Consider the following 20922-nt stretch of genomic DNA (forward strand, 5'->3'; position numbering starts at 1 on the left):
TTTACCTGTTTTCATTTACTTGTCGAGAAAAACTTATATTGTAAAAGTATTTAACCCAGTCTGTATTTCAGTGAAAGTTTTTAGAAAATAAAATGGAATTTAATTTAATTTTAATACTAAGTTACATTATTATTAAAAAAATAATACTACCAGGCACGAATAGAAATGGCTCATCACATTAACGACTTTTTAGCGAAAACTCACAGATTGCGCAAGTTGAATTATTGATGAACTGAATAATTTCGACACGTAGATATTTAATAAAGAGAGAAAACTGTCCTTTTATTAAAAAGGTCACGCATTTCAAATTAAAACGACATCGACAGTTTCAACATTCAATTTATTAGACGTTTATAATATCGGAATTTCATTGTAACGTATATTTTTTTCATTTTGTCTATTTTATAGCATTTACAATTACGGGCGTTTACATCACCCAATAAAAAGTCATTTTCTATTATTTACAAGCATTAAAACAAGCTTTGTTTCAGCGTCTATATAAATATACATTTATATACAAAATATTTCTTTAGATCTACGTTTATATTATTTACAAATTTATTGGAGATCAAAGTTTTGATCGAACAGAGGCTTTAGTTTTGCTTTGTTTTCAAAATATTTGTAAAACCGCGACGGTATTAAAAAGTTGCTCTTTGACAACTTTGTTTATATCGTTATTGTTATGAACAAGCTTTATTTACAGTTCAAAAGTTCTTTAAAGTCACGTTGTGAAGCAAATGTTCCAACAGATGAAATATTCTATTTCATAATCAAAGCATTTTTTATGACACTTTTCATAGTACAGAAATAAATCATGTCCTGAAAAAAATTGTCGGCCTGTATCAATAAATTAATCCACATTTAATCAACAACGTAACTTTAAAGAACTTACAGCATACAAAACAACACCCTAGTTATAAAAAAATATAAGTCTAATGACTTGTTTCATCACCTCCAGATAAGCTATATTCAGCCAGAATTCACATTTTAGTCCGAGAGCTGGTAGACATTTTTAAGTAGACTAAACTTAAACTCACATTCATCAGCGAGTTTTCTGTTTTGGGGTATTATTAGACAAGTTTACTAAAGTTATCGGCACGAATCTTGAGCTCTGACCTACATCTGCGCAGAAGTGATTTACCTATTAGCAAAGAACCAATCCCGAGTGACGACTATGACGCGATGCGCTGCGGGCCATTCACCGCTTTAGCCCGCCCCCGCGCCTCACTTCATACCACAAAAGGGACCCAATAAATTACTTCTGCGCAGGTGAGCTCAAGATTCATGCCGATAACTATAGCATACCTCAAAAACCTACACAAAATTGTCGACAAGTTTCCCAGTTATTTCAGTAAGTATACTTTAGATTATTTTATGAAAAAGTGATGAAACTAGCCCTCCATACAAATATATACCTAACAACAAATTGATATCTTAACATGATACGCTGTGAACAATATTATTGTACTCTCGATAACATGGAAGATTGAACCGCTAAATGACACGTCATTCGAAAACCCTCTGAAGTATTTTTTATCCTTTTCCTTCAATATAAACTAAAGATAGAAAAATGTTATATAACACAGTATTTGTTTTGAGAGACTTTTGCTAAAATATACAACAAAAAATACGAATTACAAAATTACTTTTTTCATCGTACTAATTAAACCTGTCTTTCTACTTTGAAATTGCAACAACAATAATTAAAAGTCCGCAAAAGAAATTCCTTTGTAACGTCATTTTGACTTAAAACACGCAATGCATGCTCCATGCAAAGCCCACATCGCTTTTATTAAACCTTAATTTGCATAATTACGCTTTTTAAATATTAACTGCACTGACATTTTTTGCATTGTGTATATTTTACTTTATTTTCAACATAAGCAGATGAAAATAAACATAATTTTAGCATTAAAATAAGCTTTAAAATAACATCTGTTTGTAATTTAGTTAATGCATTCATACATATAGTTCAGTAATTTACCTACTGCAAATTTTAATGTGGTACTGTCAACCTCGATGAAATAGTGACGCCATTTGCCAAAATATAATTAAAGGTACTAAATTGCGTCATAAACTAACATTGGTTCTACAATTTACATGCCAGTAATTCACGAATTCAAATCATTCTACTATATCAAACGTTCTCCTTGGTTTTACGTCTTACTGCGTATGAAAGGGCCCGAAACTAGCACAAAAACAGTCCGTCGAATTTTCGAGACGAATCCTTCGGTCATTGCTATCTGCAAACCCGGTCTTGGATGTTAGATTGGTGATTTAGGCTTTATACCGAACACTAGAAATCTTATATGTGTAGCAAGCAATTAGGTCAAAGCTACCTTCCAAGATCGTATCAATACTTTAAGACCTTATGTACCTATAGAAGTGTTCATATTTTATGCAAGGTTCGTTATTATTCTAGTCACAGTACCAATGCTTTGACATAAACAAGGTTCAAAATAGCATCTCAGATATTCATAAACCAAGTAAGTTGTTAAATACGCCACTATAAATTCATGTCTTACAGAATTTTCTGGCGCAAGGAGGCCGGAGCGTCGCCGTCACGCTGAAATATTTATTATCCTTTTACGCTGTTTCGGAAAATCGGTTAGCTTGGGGATAGGAGACATAGTGTTACTTCGCGGAACGGAGACAGTATTTTTACATTTTCAAATACATTCACAAATAATTGGAAGTTGTATGATGGAAACAAATGCACATCGCATTCTGAAGTTGAATTTCTTGGGGACCATTCTTACATTTTTCTTTCAAGAAATATGTACCTTGTTACGAACTAAACATGAATCGATGTACAAATAAGCTTCCTTTGACAAAGATTGCTCCTTTGTTACAGAGAGGTATGTATGATCATGTCCTAACTTCTCCGTCAAGGAATCATTTCACATACACGAAGGTGCATTTTCAGTTCCAGTCTCAGTTTTGTGTCATAAAAAACAAAAGAATACTTATTGTCCATTAACATCGGTGACGTATCAAAAAGCTTTCACAGTAAACAAAACTTGATATATTTAAAGACGAGTATCGTCAGAGTTCGTGAAGGCTAGCGTCGGTGTCACTTTCTGCCCCTCCCAGAAGGAGAGTTGACTCGCAAGGCTGCGAGTTCCGCGGCTGTGGCTCCGAAGCTTGGAGGGGGGGTAGTAGTCACAGCTCGATAGGTGCTGCGCCCTTCCATGTGACTCCGGCGCGGAGGAGGTGGTACAGTCGGAGGATGCACCATATGCATAGACACTGTGGAAAAATTGAAAGGTTAATAAAAAGAATACCTACTTCATTTGATGCAAGATGCTGGTACTTGAGAGATTACTTTCTTGTATCCTATGTTTTATTCCTATTCAACCTCGGTACTAATTTTCATTTAAATTGCCTCAGTCAGAGCAAGGGTTCAGGATTATTACCAGTCGTTAAAATGTTATGGGCAGATGTAAAGAGAAAGGATTTGTGAAATCTTATTTCACTTGTCGTACAATTCTGTTTTAAGGTCAACGCTTCGCTTATGTTTTTATTCTACTGGAAAGATCACTTAACATGAAAGTATTACACAATGGTCTATAAATAGTTCTCTCAGCCATTTTGTTCGACTTCCCCCAGTGACTTAACACTCACGGAAGAGTTTCCAGCATAATTTATCAAGCTTCCCTCAAACGGTGAAGACCGACTGGCGAGTACAAAATGACCCATTTCGGCGAGAACTATCAAACTTTGCTATTAACGGAGTTGTCAACTTAAACGAACTAATAGTTCGTTTGGTCCAAGTGGCCTTTATTTAAGGCGGGCCAAATATTGAAGTTTGGGAATTAATAGTGTCTGGTATCCAATTTGGAGTGTAGTGATAACATGCATTAGTATCAATTTTATCACTTAGTCGTAAAATAAAGTTTTCTATTTTTTTAGAGGTTTGTAGGAATTTTCATAAAAGGTTTTGGCACGAACAGTGTTTTTCCACTACTAAGATCTAATGTTTCTTCGCCCGGTAAAAACCAACCATGACGTCAGACGGCATTATTTGTACCGGTACTTGGCAATTATTTTATGTCACCGAGCGGAAAATCCGCTAGTGTGCATTCAAATAGTTCTATATTCTAATCTATGTTTTGGACAAATCGTGGAATGGAATCGCTGTGAAGGTTTTATGCAAACAAGTGCATGCGACAAGCCAGCTGTAAATTACATAATAGTCGCGGTTTGTATGCAGTTGACGTAACCGCATTAAGGTATAGTTTTAACGACTGTGAAAAGAAATATGCTTTTGCTTTACATTTTCTCTGAAAATAAACACGAAACAGAAGCATTACTATAACTTTGCAATTAAGTAATTAATAGTAATTACACAGCTCTCAAGCATTCTTTAAAAAACATAGCAGTAGTCTTGAAAAGCAGTCATTAAGAAAGTTCAATCAAAAAACAGTGACGGGCTTTAAAAAAACCAAACTTTCCCACACGAAATGTCACAACGTTTCCAAAAAACAGGCTGATTGTGTGCTGCAGCCGTAAGCTAACATCAGTTTAAAAAGTAAAATATAAGCTTGAACATTTAAAAAGCATATTTTCCGCCAAGGTGAGTTTTGTTCAACATACAATAGAGCTCGTTGCAATATTTTGGGGTCACGTCGACTCACGTCGCCCGCTGACTTATGACATACGTCGCACAAAAGAATAGGCAAGACTTGGATAAAACCTAACCTGGATACTGTACGGTGCTCAACAAAAGTTTGCAGCGTTGCATTTTGAATTTCGAAATTGTTTTTGGCAGTTTTTGCTGGGAGAACTGTACGTCATGTCGCAAAAAATTGAGAGGAAATGCTTTAGTCTCCGTTTGTGAAAAATTGCTACACGTCGATCTTTTCGGGATAATTCATTTTGTGTACGTTCTATGTGTGTCTATCTGATCACGTTTTTAGTTATTAATTCATCATCTCCGAGCCTTTTCCAATCTATCTTGGGGTCGGCTTTCGTGAAAGAAGAATTATTAAGATCAAATTCTTGACGAGCATTTTAAATCAAAATAACATTACTGAAGTCAAGAGGCACACTGAATTAAATTAGCACTTAATTAACATTATTTACGTAAATACTTACATTTAGAAGTATCCGTGGTATTAAGAATGATATTTCGGCTTTGCACATTGAGTCGAATTGCTGGAACAAAGAAAATTTATGTTAAAATGGGATCGTTGAAAAGTTATATTACAGGAGGCTTTCATTTGTATAAATCAGTATATTTTTGAGAGAGGTTTATAGGACTTTAACAGTTCATTAGTATTGTACTCCTTTTATATTTTACGCTTGGAGTATTTCATAACTGGACTCCGACTGGACTTAGACTGGAATCCGTCCCTTACATAGCCTCAAGAAGACTCCTACGTATAGGTAATTATAAATAAAATTACTTCCTATAGTAAAATTGTCGTCTAGACGCACTCTCCTTAAAATAACACGACGGAGAAGTAATAGTACTTTTAAATGTATTATCATACCCTTACAGGTAACACTGTCATCCCCATATCAAACCAACCTTTAATGGGATTATTTTTTGCTACCATTTGAGTCCAATGACCCGTTGACCCTTATTCCTTTATTCCTTTATACTTATTTGAAGTGAAAAGATATTGATTTTAATGTTTTTTGTTTGTTTTTTTATTTAAAAATTATAGAAATATTGGATCGTCACTTCGACATATCTAAAAATAATATCTAAGACTCGTCTTGGTGGGCCTTACATAAAATGTTAACTTAAAAACATTGAAATAAACAAGGAAGTAGTACGAAAGCTTCACTGAATGCTTGTCAAATACAAACTTCGTTCACATGTTTGTCGAACAAGCAAACCAACAAACTTAGTTGAAGCAACTTGATTTAAAGTAAATTTTGGTACAGCAAAAACACGTATGAAAAATCAGCAATGTATCAACTCCCTACAACTCAAATACGATATTGAAAATGCGACCCTATCCACGTATATTTTATGATGGAATAAAACAAATGACTATGCTAAGCTGGATATAATTTTAATCGTTTATTAAGTAGCAAATAAAAGTACGTATAAAAAACTCTTTCAGGTACAAATTAGGTTTCATTAAACTATACTTCGGCCGTTCAGAGAATGCGTTCCTGACACCTATCAGTTAGTCACGACTATATAGTGATGGGCACAACATAACACTGAGTTCGTTACCGTTCCTTCAAAATGAACCGCCGCATTATTTTAAGATTATTTTCGTTTTAAATTGGCGGAATCATTTGTTTTATATTTTAGTTATTTAAGTGGAAACCAAAAAAAGGTAATATTCATATAATAAAATTGTTTTATTTATTCTTTGTTACAAGTACATTGAATTGAATGTGCGAACAGAATATTAATCAGACTCCGATTTGCTTGAGGAGGTGGTGTCTTCATCATCATCTTCGCCTACATGTATAATTATATTATTATCAATAACAGAATCAATCCTGATATCTCGGTCTAACAAAAGCCGGGTAATCAAATAAAAACAGATCGAAAACACTTGAAAAACGTGGTCTATGCGCACGAAACGACAACGGACGACTGTTTTAGCGTCACAAAATGGCGGCCCATAACGCCATTTGGGGTTACCATTTTTAATCTAAGTATAAAAATGCGGTTTGGTCATAGTTTTATTTTTATATTTCATAAAAGTTATAATTAAGTCTTATAGTCCATTATTTTCAAATTCTTAAAAAGAAAATCAAAACGTATTATTTTATATTATAACTGTATAAGAACAGATTACGATACTTGCCTGTTATTTTTAGCACAGCACTACAAAATATAAACCGCTGACATAACCTTGTAATAGCGCAGTATAGATTTAGAAAAATATTGTTTACCAAGTTATTTGACACTCAGTTTGGCACAAAATTATAACATTCATTGATTATTGATATAATAATGTTGTTTTAATGCTCCTCAATTGTTAAAACGGTAAACAACCAGCAAAAATATTTTTATCGTAACTGCAACGCCATTGCAAAGTTACGTCGTCAGTTCAATCGCGACGTGTCAGGAACGCATTCTCTGAATGGCCGAACTATAACCTCTTTTTATGTCGGTGTAAAAATTAGTTTATTTAACAAAGTGCTCAGTAAACTGTAATACAAGGTCACAAAATATTCCGTGGAAAATATTAACAATGTTTTTGGTAGCCTAGCCATTAACATAGCAAACTCACTTAGCTAAAGTTAGCCTAGTTGAAACAGGGGAGGACGTACCGTCTCATTTTCTTTAAGCTAGCCTAAATATTATAGTGATTGTGCTATTATCCCGACCTAGATAACTATACATTATAGATACAGGGCATAACGTATAGCTATTTAAAAATACGTAAGTTTAGATGACTTTTAGTAGGTGGTACGTTTTAACGGTATGCGTTTACCCGACTAAGACAGAATCTTACATCGGGAAAACCAAGATCCAACATCTCCATTGTTAGTAATTCTGATTATAGACTAACTAGCTTCCTCCAGTGGTTTCGCCTACATCCCGAGGGAACTACTTCACATGCACGGATAAAGAATAACATATAGCCTTCCTCTAAAAATAAGCTACTGAAAATAAAAATCAAATAAGCCTAGTAGTTTTGAGACCAGCTTGTTCAAAAAACAAACTATTCAGCTTTAAAAGATTACTATATTTGTATTTTTTTTACTATTAATCATTATTGCGGATTTGTTGGTTTAACTAACTACAAAAACAAATACAACGGACATCTAAAAACCTATCTACTAGATATAAGTGCATGTGCGGATTCTCATTAAAATTCCTTTTGAGTAATTAAGAAACACTGCATTATTTACTCGCAAAAGGTTTTATGCATCAATAAACCTGTAAATAAATAAATTGAAATAATTCGTTAATGAATATATTGGCACATTGGAGCAGAGTAAATTCATTAAATGTTTGTAATATTTAGGCACCGGCACAATTACGTAATACCTATTATGTATAGGTGTTTGTTTTCATAAAATAGCGTTATGGCAACTAATTAATGCTATTTATAAGTGCCAATGGTAATAACATTTTGATGCATAAACACAGTAAATAATGTCTGCCATCCAATGGGCCACCAATTTTTCATTTAATGGACCTTGCAACATAGTGTACATGTTCATTATAAGTAAAAAATGACAACACCTAAAGATGAATCGAATAAATCAAAAGAAGTAAAAACTAACTTAACCTAAAAAATATAATATTTTTTTTAATGTGTACCAATAGGAATCTCAGCATCCTTCAAAATAAATATGGATGCAAGAAACGAGTATTTTCTTGAATAAATCTTGACAAACAATAACTGCTACCAGTCTGTCAATAAATTCTTAAAAGTTTGCTGAGAATTGTGATTACCTATTAACGTTTAATACCCATTGCAAAGCGGTGTCATAAGCGTTGTTGTTATCTATTACTCGGTCCATTGCATCAGTTTACTTTCAGTATATAGAATATAATAAGGAAGAAAAATATTGACGCATTAAACGGTTTACACTAAGTTAATATTAAGCTAAGCTTGTTCCTGCAAGAAGATAATTAAAACACATAAGTAAAATAAAATCCATTCCTCAGCCGTTTGCGTATGAAGTAGAAAAAATAAACGTGTCAACATTTTCAAACTAATAGGTATTGTAAATTATTATTTACCAGTTAAGTAATTTACCTATACACATAAATTTTTTAAACGAAATAAAGGGACCATCACAGACTTCATGTTGCTAGAAGTAGTTAGAACATTGTAGCAAGCACTAGAATTTTGAAATTAAATAAAACAACTATTCAACTGGCTTCGCGCTCAATTGGGCATTCCAACATTCATATGAGAAATAGGTAGATTGATGATGAGAAAAAGAAAACGATTTTAAAATAAAAACAAAAGACATGTCAATGACGTCATGCACGAAATGAAAGAGATATGTAGATGAATTAGAAAGAGATAAATAGGTCTGTTCAAATGTTGTAACCAAAAACAAATGACACGTCAATGACGTCACGCACGAAAAGAAAGAGACAGATAGATCAATAAGAAAGAGATAAATAGAACTCGTTTGAATTTTTTACTAAAACAAATGACACGTCAGTGACGTCACGCACGAAATGAAAGGGACAGTATCATTCTATAATTAGTAAGTATGACAGAGAAAAGCATAATTTTGATGCATCTTCAGAAATGAAGTAAATCCAGTTGCATTGTAATTCAAAACGTATTCTAATATTGTAGTCATAAAGTTGTAATTAGTTTTAAAAAGTCTGTAGAGGCGGCACAAGTTTCGGTAGTCTAAACTAATGCTGCCTCTAGTATGATCATGTTTAGAAATTAGAGTTATTTAGAAAGTTCCAGGTGGGGAATAAAACTTTAAGATATAATTTTGTTTTGAGATATTTGTAGTGGTTAAAGCAGCATTTCCCCAAATTTGAAATCAATAATGATTCCTGTTTTGACCTTTCTGTAATTTTAGCACTTAACAAGTTTCAGTTGATTTTCGCACTAAGTTTCTACCGAGTTAATTTAAATTACACAATATCTTTGATGTAATGTTACTGATAAACTGGTAACATTAGTTATGGGAACAGAGGCTGGTATCAAGGGAAATAATAGGGCGTTGTTTAAACTGCTCCGACACTTAGAATATTAATGCAGCCAAACAATTTATGATAACAACTGCACTTTGAATTTGGACGTTGTATTTGGGGTTTTGGTATTTATTTAGTGGTTTGGAATCTATGTATCTGTTATTTATAAATACTCATATATGAACAGGTCCCTTATAGTATATTTCTATGAATAATGTGTAAACTAAGGAAATGATTGAAAATTTTAATATGATTTCATAACTAATTTGCTAGACAGATTTCTAATATGTAGTTAGTAGGTGGGAGACAGAAATCAATATCCTAATTGATTTAAAATTGCTTCGAAATATGTATTATCTACCTAAGGCTAGCGTTAATGATTGGTTTTATCCGATCCTATTTAAATGATTATTATACCTTAGAATATAAATACAAAAGTTTTAAGAGCAAATCTTTTTGGATCTTATTTTCATCTGGTAGGTTAACTTTTATAAAAGTCAATATAAGAAAACTCTTAAAGTTATAAACTTGTAAAAATACATTAAAGGAGTTGCACAAATAATCACACATGAATAAAAACGATTCTAACTTAAATTGCTTGTCGCAAACACGTCTTGTTTCGATAAGTGCGCGTTCGCGAGTTTTTCCTATTGACTGATAGATTGCAAGCAAAGCAAAACTTCTAGATTTTTCTATTTCCTCAGCTGGTATTGGAAAGCAATATAATTTACACGGAGTAAATTTGTATTGCTTGGTAAAGGATTGTATGGAATATCTGCTACATTTTAGTACTTACAAAACATCGTAAATCCTTTGGTACCAACGATTCTGACATAATTATCATCATACTAGACGTTATTTATGTGAGATCTATACTAAGGTTGAATCAATAAAATATTCTGCTGAATATGAAAGGTCAATTCATTAAAACTCTACTCCTTCAAAACTACTAGGTACACGCGCACGCCAAAAACACTCTTACACAACTACAAAATCTGCAAACCATTTATCATCAAAATACAAGAAGAACAGCACCATTCCATAGAGTTGAAATTTAATTAATAATGACCGTTAGCAATAAGGCAGGATACCGGGTGATGCGACGATTAATGAGGCTGCAACAAGGTCGATGTTCGCGCTCGAGCAAGCAACGTGTTGCTGTATCAAGGTTCCATAGCTAATTGTGTTTAAGATTTTATTAAGAGCTGACAGGTTTCAGGATGTTTTGCTTTAATATTTTTATCGATACTCCTTATATTATTATCCTTTAATTATTTACTGGATCATCCATAACGTCAACACTTTTCGAGTAACAAAAACTGTATAAAAGAATCCCACCCAAAACAAAAATGTGAAAGGCTGCCAAGTTCGATAATATGGGAATGCTTCGCCTATAAAAGAAGTGAGATCTGAATAAGTACCAAGTTCCATACACATACCTCAGTTAAAAATAGTTACTTTTTAATGATGTTACTTGGCAAGTTTTCACACACTTTGTTATAAACCTACTAAACACAATGAATCAAGTATATAATTTTCTATTAAAACTTGCCAAGTAACATCATTAAAAAATAACTATTTTTAACTGAGACATTGAAGAACTTGTCAGCCTTTCACATTTTTGTTTTGGGTGGGATTTCATTTATTTTTGTAAGGTTGTTTATTTATTTTTTTCTTATGATTAAGTTAGTTAAGGAAATGTCTCATTTATACTATCTTTCAGATTTTTGAATGTGCACTATGCTTCTTACAAAGAAATGAACTAGATTAACTATATGGACTAGATTTACCAACTGACTGACATGACATGTTATCATATATTAGGTTCGTGGATCAAAGTTACACATTCGTTATTTTCGAAAGTGACTCACACTTGGCCGTTTTCAGATTTTTACTTTACTTTGACTAAATACAAACCTTTGTAACGAATTTCAGATCGGTATGACCATTCGAAGATAAATTATATAAATATAGATAAATTTAGTTCGTTTTAGTTCCTTAGGGGTATAAATTTACACCTTCATTATTTTGAAACTGACTCACACTTGGCTATTTTCAGATTTGTCCCTTTACCTTGATATAAAGACCTACCTCCATGCCAAATTTCAAGTCAATACGACCATTGAAAGTGGTCTAGGTTTTTGATGAGTGAGTCAGTCAGTCAGTCAGTCAGTGAGTGTATAGTAAAATAGCGATTTTCTGACGTCAATATCTCATGACCTACAATAGGTATATTAATGAAATTTTGTATTTTAGATAAGTGAGGGGGTCTCAACAGATACTAGATATTTGATATGCGTAAATAAAATAGATTTTGAGTCATAGGTGGGTCGAATTTGGCCCGAAATGGTTCGTGTAATATACCTATCCCACGGCCGGTGTGTCGCTTTTTTTTGCTCGAACTTGGCGGACACACTGCCGTGTGTCTAGATTGGCGTGTGTGACAGTCATTCATAGATAAATACTATAATAAGTAAATGTTATCAAATATTAGACTAATTTCTTTCGTATTTTTTGCGCCAGTGTATAAAATACCAGCAGAAAGCGCCTTTTTTTTTTGGAAAAAACAGCAGTAAAATGTTATTGAAAAAATCCTGACACAGTCAGCTATAATTTATTATGACCCAACATTTTCAAACCATTTTAACCTAGAACCAGACCTAACTGTTGAACTGTTTTAACAAGAAGATCGGAACTAACTTTGAGATCAGAGTCATTATACCCGTTAATTAAGAGACGAATCGAGAGCCTGCACTAGACTTTAAGTAAACTGAAGGCTTGAACAAACTAAAAACTGTGCTTAGCACTTGCTGGCACTTTGTTACGGAAAGGCTAAAGTTCTAGTATAAAGTAATTGAGATATTAGATGAACCGTGTTAGAGTTAAAGAATCGTGCTTCAAAGAAGTGCGAATTAATCTTTAAAGTTAAAGCTCGATAAACTAGGCCAGTAATTTTCAATAAACTTTTTGAAGTATTTCAGTGATAATTAATTATTTGAATATTCAACACCTTATCTACATTTTGTATGTATAAGGCACCAATGTTTTAGCTTTGTTTTTATTTATATTATAGCCTAGTACCTACCTACTTGCCTAAGCAAGTAGACTAACCAGCATCATGCAGCATTTTTTTTATATATTGAAAATTGATGACTGTTTTCAAGCTTTTAAAAGTAGCAAACAGTCAAAGAGTACCTACGTTAAAATTTTTCTTCTGTTTTTCCATGCAGAACGGGGATTCCATTCCCTTCCATACCAATGCATGGGCAGAATAAAACCTTTGTGAATGGCTGACGCTGTCAAAATAAAGGATTAAAAGGTAAAAAGGAAGGACTGGTTATCTATTGTCAGGTGACCGGTGCTTTGAACAAAGGACATTCGCAGCTTTGTACGTGTTTTATTACAAAACATGTTTGCAATTGCGGAGCGAAAATTGAGTTGTGTCATAAGTTTCGTGTGTCATGTAGGCAGAACGGAATGTTTTAAAATTTTCCTGAAAAAGGGTTTAAATAACTACTGTATCGTATCTGATAGGCGCAAAATATAATAAATCAAGTAGGTATGCTAAAATAGTTGGAGTTTAAGAAAGACTAGGTAGGTACTTAAAAGTAAGTTTTAGAATTCTCACGAAAGCCAGTATTCTTGGAGACAATATGTTAATTAAGGCTTATATTCTAGAACCTGGTACAGCTTCATTCATGACGTCAAGTCTAATTAAACCAATATTTTAGTCGAAACTATTGTAAAATGTGTTCAACAGAAACACGAATAAATTGAACACTAACTAAACATACAGGCTGTTTTAGTTTAACAGAATGTTAATTAGTGTTGGTTTACTAGTAAAACATTAAGAATGTTTACTGTGGAAGTAGGTTTCATTTCTAAATACTTTTCCATTGGTAGTAATTGCGTAAAATCTTTGTAAAGAGTAAAAGTAAAAGTAACTGCTCAGTAATATTATATCAAATATTAAAAAAAAAACACTGCTTTTCAGAAAGTCTGTGACATCTAGAAAGTGTGTGACTTTAATTGCTTATTTTAGTGAAACAACCCCAAAAGTCGCTTACAATGGCGGCAAGTCAAAAACTTCTCAATAAAAAAAAATCGCAACATGTCATTTACATCAAACCACCTTGTACAAACAAACATTACCACAAGAAGCTTGCCAGCGAATAACTACGGACCTTATTTAGTGTACTACAAACAAAGGACAAATTATATGTATTTGCATGAACCAACCGTTTACTTAGCGGGATTGGACTAGCTCTTGTAATGCGGTAGAATTGATTAATTGGAATGGCGACTTTATTCTCGACTTCGTGAGGTTGGTATACGTTAAACTAGTTTGCCACATGTGACCATGCTTATCTATCTTAGTATTTGATCCTTGATGGTTTTGGATAGAATATTGATAGTTCTTAGTGAAAGTTTGCAATCTGCCCAAGCACTTTCCTAAGTGTCTTCAGGTCACTTTTTAAACGAATTGCATGCAGCTGATGGCTAGTGTTTTACATGGCTCGGCAGCTTCGGCAACAGAATATCGTTTGGTTAGACTGGTTGTTAAACTTTCTGGCTTATGACGTTTACTAGTACGTTTGTACTACTACGTTTTTTTTGTCTTTACTTTCCATTTGCAAACTTATCAAGTTTACATTTACTTGCATAGAATATTGTGACATTCTCATACATAAAGATTTATTGAATATATCTATCTATCTTGGATTCCTTAATAGGAGCTGACTCAAGACTCGAAGCACTAGCTTCTTAAAATTAGATTCAACTAATCAACTCTGAGCTCAAAAATCTTTCCTTGGCTTACATTCTACGTACCTACAAAGTTTGCTAAGTTAGTACCTATGTTCAGTAGATAGAAAAACGTTCTATAACTACACGTGCTCAAATTCAACCTTGTGGAGACAATAGCAGGATTGTGATGTACAAATTGTTGCATTCCCGGTCCTTTGTTCGCTAGTTTGTGAACAACGAGGTACCTACGATGTATTCTGCCGTTGATTGCTGCCTACAGCACTGAATGTATTACTGTGTGCTAGGATGTGGATTGAAGGCCGTAGTGATCGGAATTCGTCATAATGTGCGTGGAATATTCTCGAAATTGACAATGATGATGTTAGGGACATATTGTTATTCCGGCAGCATTAATAGTATTAGTGTACGTATTTAAAATGTTCTCTGAATACGATACTTACTTAAAGGTATTGTAAATCACTAAACAAAATTGTGCTTTTTAGGTTTAGTATATACTCTAAAGTCTTACTGAAATGGTGCCTCTATCCTACTAAATGAGTATAATACATGTCGTGTTACGTTTGTATGGTTAGATATTTGCATGTCCGTTCCTCAATCACGCTTTGACGGATGAACGAAATATGCTGCAGCTGAGCTATTGGCACACGTAGGTATACTTTGAGTTACAACTTATAAACATATGATATTGTAAATCCATGGACGTGTTTGGAAGCTAGTTTTCTATTACATAAAACAAAGTTCAAAATGATTTAGCTAATCTTGATTCCCAGTTTAGAGAAACAAGGTCACAGTAATCCAGAATTTAGTTCAATTGAGCATTTTGCATTTCAATCGCATAAGCGTGGTATTGAATACAGATATCACTTTGCAGAATATACGAGCATGATATAAAATCATTATTGCTTAGTGCTCGCGCTATATTGCCTGGGCTACGTGACGTCACAAATGTGTTATTGCTCAAGAACTTTTATGGAAGGAAATGCACGCAGAAATTCGTTCTTAATATGAGATGTGCAATATGAGTTTGTAAATGGTGTAGCATGCGTGGGTTTGCAGTTCCTAGAAGATATTATACCTACACATAAGTATTCATTGACTGTGGTGGAAAGCTTATAAATTGAATTTAAAGACATTTATATTTTCCATTCTTGTTGATAGAAAACATCAAACCATCTTTCAGTTTTTCTTTCATCAAAATTACCATAAAATATCAGTGAGAATCCGTCCATTTACACTCATATGAATACTCTTTGATATGAGATAACCTTTGAATGAACCCCAGTAATTAACAACCCTAAAACATGTTGATATTCAACATGTTCTCGGTACATTAACATTGGAGGTAACATGATTCAAATAAATAGGTATACTACGCATCTTAAGCTGAGATTTCAGCAGTGTGTAAACAAAATAATGTTTCTTTATCTAGCCAAACATAAGAAATGGCAATAAAAGTTGATTATCTGTAAAATCTGATTTTTTATGCAATAAATGTGAAAAAGTGCCCATCCCTCCCCTACCTCCCCTATAGTATGAAATGACATTTCGAATCGAAGTGAAATGCGAGTTGTTGTTCGAATTTTATAGAATCGCAGGACTGGTCTACTTGCTCTAACGAACCGTAATATTGCGTGTGAATATTTATAATATATTTATTCGTACATTTTGGTGAATTATCGCCATTATATCTGCCCTGTACCTACTTGAGAAGAGGTCAGTCTGTTATCAATATATCAATCATCTAAAAACAATTGTGGTTCAATCTAATGCAGAAATGCAAAAAAGATGATGGGCTAAGATAAGTTTTAAAATTATTTTTATTCACCAATTCATGTTATGCTATGCTAGCACTTTTATAATAAAAATGGTTGCAAACAGTAAAATAATATATAATATTATCGTGTATAATATAAAACGCTTACCTTGTTAACATGATCTCTAAGAATATTGGAATAAACCATGGCCATGGCTTCTAACGCCATGAAAGTCATGCAGCCGACCACCCACGGCACTAGAAATGCCACGTTTTCCTGCAAATATACCGATTTATTAATAAATAATGTCACACGTGTACGCTACGAAGGGTTACATGAAATAATTCTATTAATAGTTTACTATAATGCTGCTTAGAAATGTGTAATAGTTTGCGATCCTTCTTTTTCTTAATTATGGATGAGAATTCGAATTGGAAAGTAATTCTAATAAAAAAAGAATATTTAAAAAGCCACCAATGAATGATTGGATCGACCTATGTAGATATAAGCATAAGGATCTATCTAACTATTATAGTTAGAACTATTTAAAATAGTAACTGAAAATGTAATTAGCTTTTATGTCTATCGTCAGTTATATAAAAGGACCTTCCCATTAAAATTAGCAATAAGAAAATGCTATCCTCTAAAATTCGTGCCAACAATCTTATAAAAACCCACGGAGCAATATTGCTTGGTACAAAAATACATTTATTTCCCGTTTTACGAGAGCTAGCGTCTTCAAACTGCTATTTTAGGGACGCATAAAATAATGTAATAGAATGTCACTAAGGTCGAAATAGAAATGGTTTTGATTACACTTATTTTGTTAAGGAACCCCGGATTGTTTCGGGTCCAAATGTATATCAAGGGCTTTTATTTACACAATTTATTGTTGGCAAGGGTAACAAAACTTAGAGATTCACGGTTATGTAAATTGAGGGTCATATGAAATTAGCATCTTTATACATTGGAGATATTATGACCCTTTGAATTTTGACGACCACGAAACTTATAATAATAATATGTAGGACTAAGTAGGTATTAGGTATACTCACTTTATAAATTCCATAGAAAAGGAATATGCTGAGGACTATCATGAACATCTGTGTTCCTATAATTGCAAAATATGCTATCTGTACACCTGAAACAAACAGAATTCCAGTTTAATAAGGCAATAAATGTGATAAATAGTGTGAAGTATGATAATAATATCGGGACACTTCGCACACGGTCGGTAAATCCCGTGGTAGTATCCCGTCATAGTATTGTTTAATCGATTTTCTCAAAAACTATAGTAAATCAGAATCAAAGAATAGTAAAATATTCACAAAAGTGTATTTTTTCAATATCCTGTACATCACATGGCTTAGTATATCAACAGCTAACAAATAAATCACGCATGTATTTTTAGCTTTTTTGTCAAAGCGTTTTACGTCCTAAACGTTAAAAACATTTTCGGAGTTTGAAACAATATTTATGACGTTATGAATATTTCCAAAACATTAACTTTGGGCAGATGCTACCGTTTATATCACTTTGCTTTCATAAATGGAGATTTTCATTAATATACTTTTATATCGTCCTATGTTATTTATTTAGCTTCCACAAATAAATAAAAAAATGTTATTCTATATGTTACGGGCGTTATGTACATAGTTATTATTATTTCAAAAGTTTTCATTCAACAATTTATTATGACTAATCATTTTAAAAACGATACAGTATGACAAAGACGAAACCCATAAAAATATTAATATATTTTTTTCATCATACCTTTTCACAGCAAGACATTCGCACATAAAAACCCTTTTGCAGCTATATACCTTTTACCCAAATAATTCTCACACTCAAAAATGGGCCATCTAAGGTCCCAATAGCCCATATAGGTACATAGACAGATGGCAGTCCTAAACATGATGGATGAAGAAATATATTCCGACCCACCTGGTGAAGGGACAAACGAATTGATGCATGACTACCCCTTGAGGGTAAAGGTAAAGGGTAACCTTTCTTTTCGAAATCCCAAAGATGAATAGATGAGTATATTTCTGAAGGTGCATTGTGTAAAAATAGCGTGGATACACGGGAAAAACATGTATTGAATTGAAAATGGTATTTTTCTGGGTGAAAAGGCATGGCTGTTTTGACGTTATAAATTATATCTATATCTAAAATTATTCAAATGTATGCCCCTATCTGGTAATAGTTTCAAACTATCTTGTTCTTGAATCTGAAGGTCTAGGCAACCTTGTGAGGTACGATCAGCGCAAATAGATCGTCGCGGTTATTTAGTTCCAACTAGGGAACCAAGTAACTTGGTTATTGTGGCATTCGATTTGCCATTCCATTTAGATACTAAAATATGGTTTGTTCTAGGACATGTCTTTTCCAATGATATGTAGTCCTAAACATAGAATTTGCTAGAATCACAGTGGGTACATTATAACCAATCGAAGCCCAGAAAACAGTAGACGGCAGATATTGAGGCCGTTGACTACCTAATCGTTACAACTATCTATAAGTTATATCTAATAGTTAAAGCTGCTTTCAAGTTATGGTTTTACATTTACTAGTCTTGGTTGATTTTATATGGCGATCAAATACTAAATTGTTTCCTCACCAGAACTGCATCAAGGCAAATACAATTGGGCCAATATTTTCAGCCTTTACGGCTGAGTTCCAATAAAATTGCAGTCCATGTTTCAGATACATATTGCTTGGTTAGTTTGCCAGAAATATCTGGTGCATTTCATGCAGGATAATTTGCATAATCAAAGTTGTTTGCGCTATCAGCTGGCGAATGCATCGCTGACTCGGGAAGTGCCTTGGACCCGATTCAAAATTTGCGCCCAGACTTCATAAAAATATATTTACTGGATCTTTTTAATAACCTTTTTTTTTTTTTTTTTTTTTATCGACGTAAAATCATCAAATGACCCCTCCCGCTGTGGGTTAGCAGCGGTGAGGGAGTGTCAGACTCTTACTGACTAAAATCGTCGTGTTCCGTCATAGGCCTTTTATGTACCAGGGCCGCGGTATCTCTTTCGAACAACCCGCAGCCCCGGCAGGCCTTGGCCCTGCTGGGCCCCGCTGGGGTTGCTGACGTCTCTTTGAGGAGCGCGTGGAACAACGCGCGCCGTCGACACGGGTCTGTCGTCTAGGAAGACAGAGGGACGATGAGCCACCCGAACTCACCGCCCACAGACCCACGCCTACGGTGGCCGGGAGTCATCTCGCGACACCCGGCGCCCATGGTGTCTACCTGGTCCAGCGCGGCGGCCGGGATGAGAGGTGCGGACTCTCTGGCGTTCCGCCTCCTCCTTCTCGAGCATGACCGCTTCGCAGAAGGAGGCGACGGCATCCCATTCCCTCTCGCCCCGGACCATGGCCTGAACCAGGGCCGGACGCGAGAGGTCGCCGCCGCCCAAAGCCTCGACGAGGACCCGGCGGTGCCCCTCCCATGCGGGGCACACCTGGACTGTGTGGTCCACCGTGTCCTCGGGGCTGTCCGCACAATGGTGACACCCGGGCGCCTCCTCACGACCGATGCGGTGCAGGTACCTCCCGAAACAACCGTGTCCGGTGAGGACCTGCGTCATGCGGTACGTGAGGGCGCCGTGACTCCTCCCGAGCCACTCCTCAAAGAGGGGACTTACCGCCACGATGGTGGCGTGCCCTGCACTGGGTTGCGATAGTCGCTCCCTCCAGGCCACCATGAGATCGCGCCGGAGCTCCGCCCGCTGATCTTTTTAATAACCTTAAGTTATACCTCTCGGTATTTCGTGTTACCTAACTTGGGCTAGTGAAACTTTGCCAAGGTTTTATATGAACGTGACTTAGTATGTTCATGAGACATAATATAAAATCTAGATACGACAGAAGGCATTAGATGCTCGATAGTAACAAAGGTTAACTTAGCAAATTGTGTAAATGACAAAAAGGGTAAAAACAATTGAAAGAGAATGAGTTTTATCCACGTACTGAATTGAATATTGTATTTTTTTTTGTTCAAACGATTACCTAAACACCCCGATCAACAAAACGTAAAAAATAAATTCAAATAACCACTGTAGAAACAGACACTTACCGCCTTACCACAAAAACTTTTAAACGTCAGTTTATGCCTTGTCTAAAAAAATGTCAAATTATGACGTTGACATATGGTTCATTTTGCAGCCAAAATTTTATTAGACAAGTGTAAAACTGGGTTCAAAGTTTTTGTAGTAAGGCCTTTATAGTCTATAACCTCGAAGAGCCCCTAGAGTTCAAAGCAATCGCGTTGCCTACAATCGTCACGTAATTGATTGAAGTGAACAAACAAATCTGGCCAAAATCGATTACATCGCTATACCCAAGGGTATTTGCTCGATACTACTAGAATCCTGAAAACCGGTACTGTGAATTGGAATCCAATTCTAGTTCACTATAACTCAATAGGAATAATGGGAGCATGTCAAGGAAGGCGATGAAGATACGATGCATTGTTCGATAAAAACGCTGCCGTCTGTGAATGGCTTTTGTGAAATAGAAAATGCATAATTTTATTAAATTATTGGCCGTTCCAGATTGAAATGGAAAACAGCACATTTCAATTAACTGCGTTTTATAAAGATGTCAACAAACATAAGAAATGTTATGAAGGGTGTCTAACAATAGTCCAATATAGCAAACAATATGGTCAGATGGTTTTTAAATGAGGCTTAAGACAAAGGAAAGTTTCCATTATAAATCTTTGTTTGCATTATAAATCGAATCAATATCTTAAAGTATCTGCACTCTCAATATCTACAATAAATAAGC

At 34.5% G+C, this 20922-nt stretch overlaps 1 protein-coding gene across 1 annotated transcript in view; it reads right to left on the reverse strand.

Moving 5' to 3' along the window:
• Window positions 1–322: 322 nt before the first annotated feature.
• Window positions 323–20922, reverse strand: part of LOC124632783 — a 62318-nt gene continuing 41718 nt past the window's right edge. The window contains exons 4-7 of the mRNA XM_047167744.1: window positions 17178–17263; window positions 16291–16398; window positions 5098–5157; window positions 323–3249 (exon numbers count right to left, since the gene is read on the reverse strand). Coding sequence (XP_047023700.1) covers window positions 3163–3249; window positions 5098–5157; window positions 16291–16398; window positions 17178–17263 — 341 coding nt within the window. The 3' untranslated portion in view covers window positions 323–3162. The remainder of the gene's footprint in view (window positions 3250–5097; window positions 5158–16290; window positions 16399–17177; window positions 17264–20922) is intronic.

Source organism: Helicoverpa zea, chromosome 8, assembly GCF_022581195.2.
Source record: "Helicoverpa zea isolate HzStark_Cry1AcR chromosome 8, ilHelZeax1.1, whole genome shotgun sequence".
Classification (NCBI taxonomy): Eukaryota; Metazoa; Arthropoda; class Insecta; order Lepidoptera; family Noctuidae; genus Helicoverpa; species Helicoverpa zea.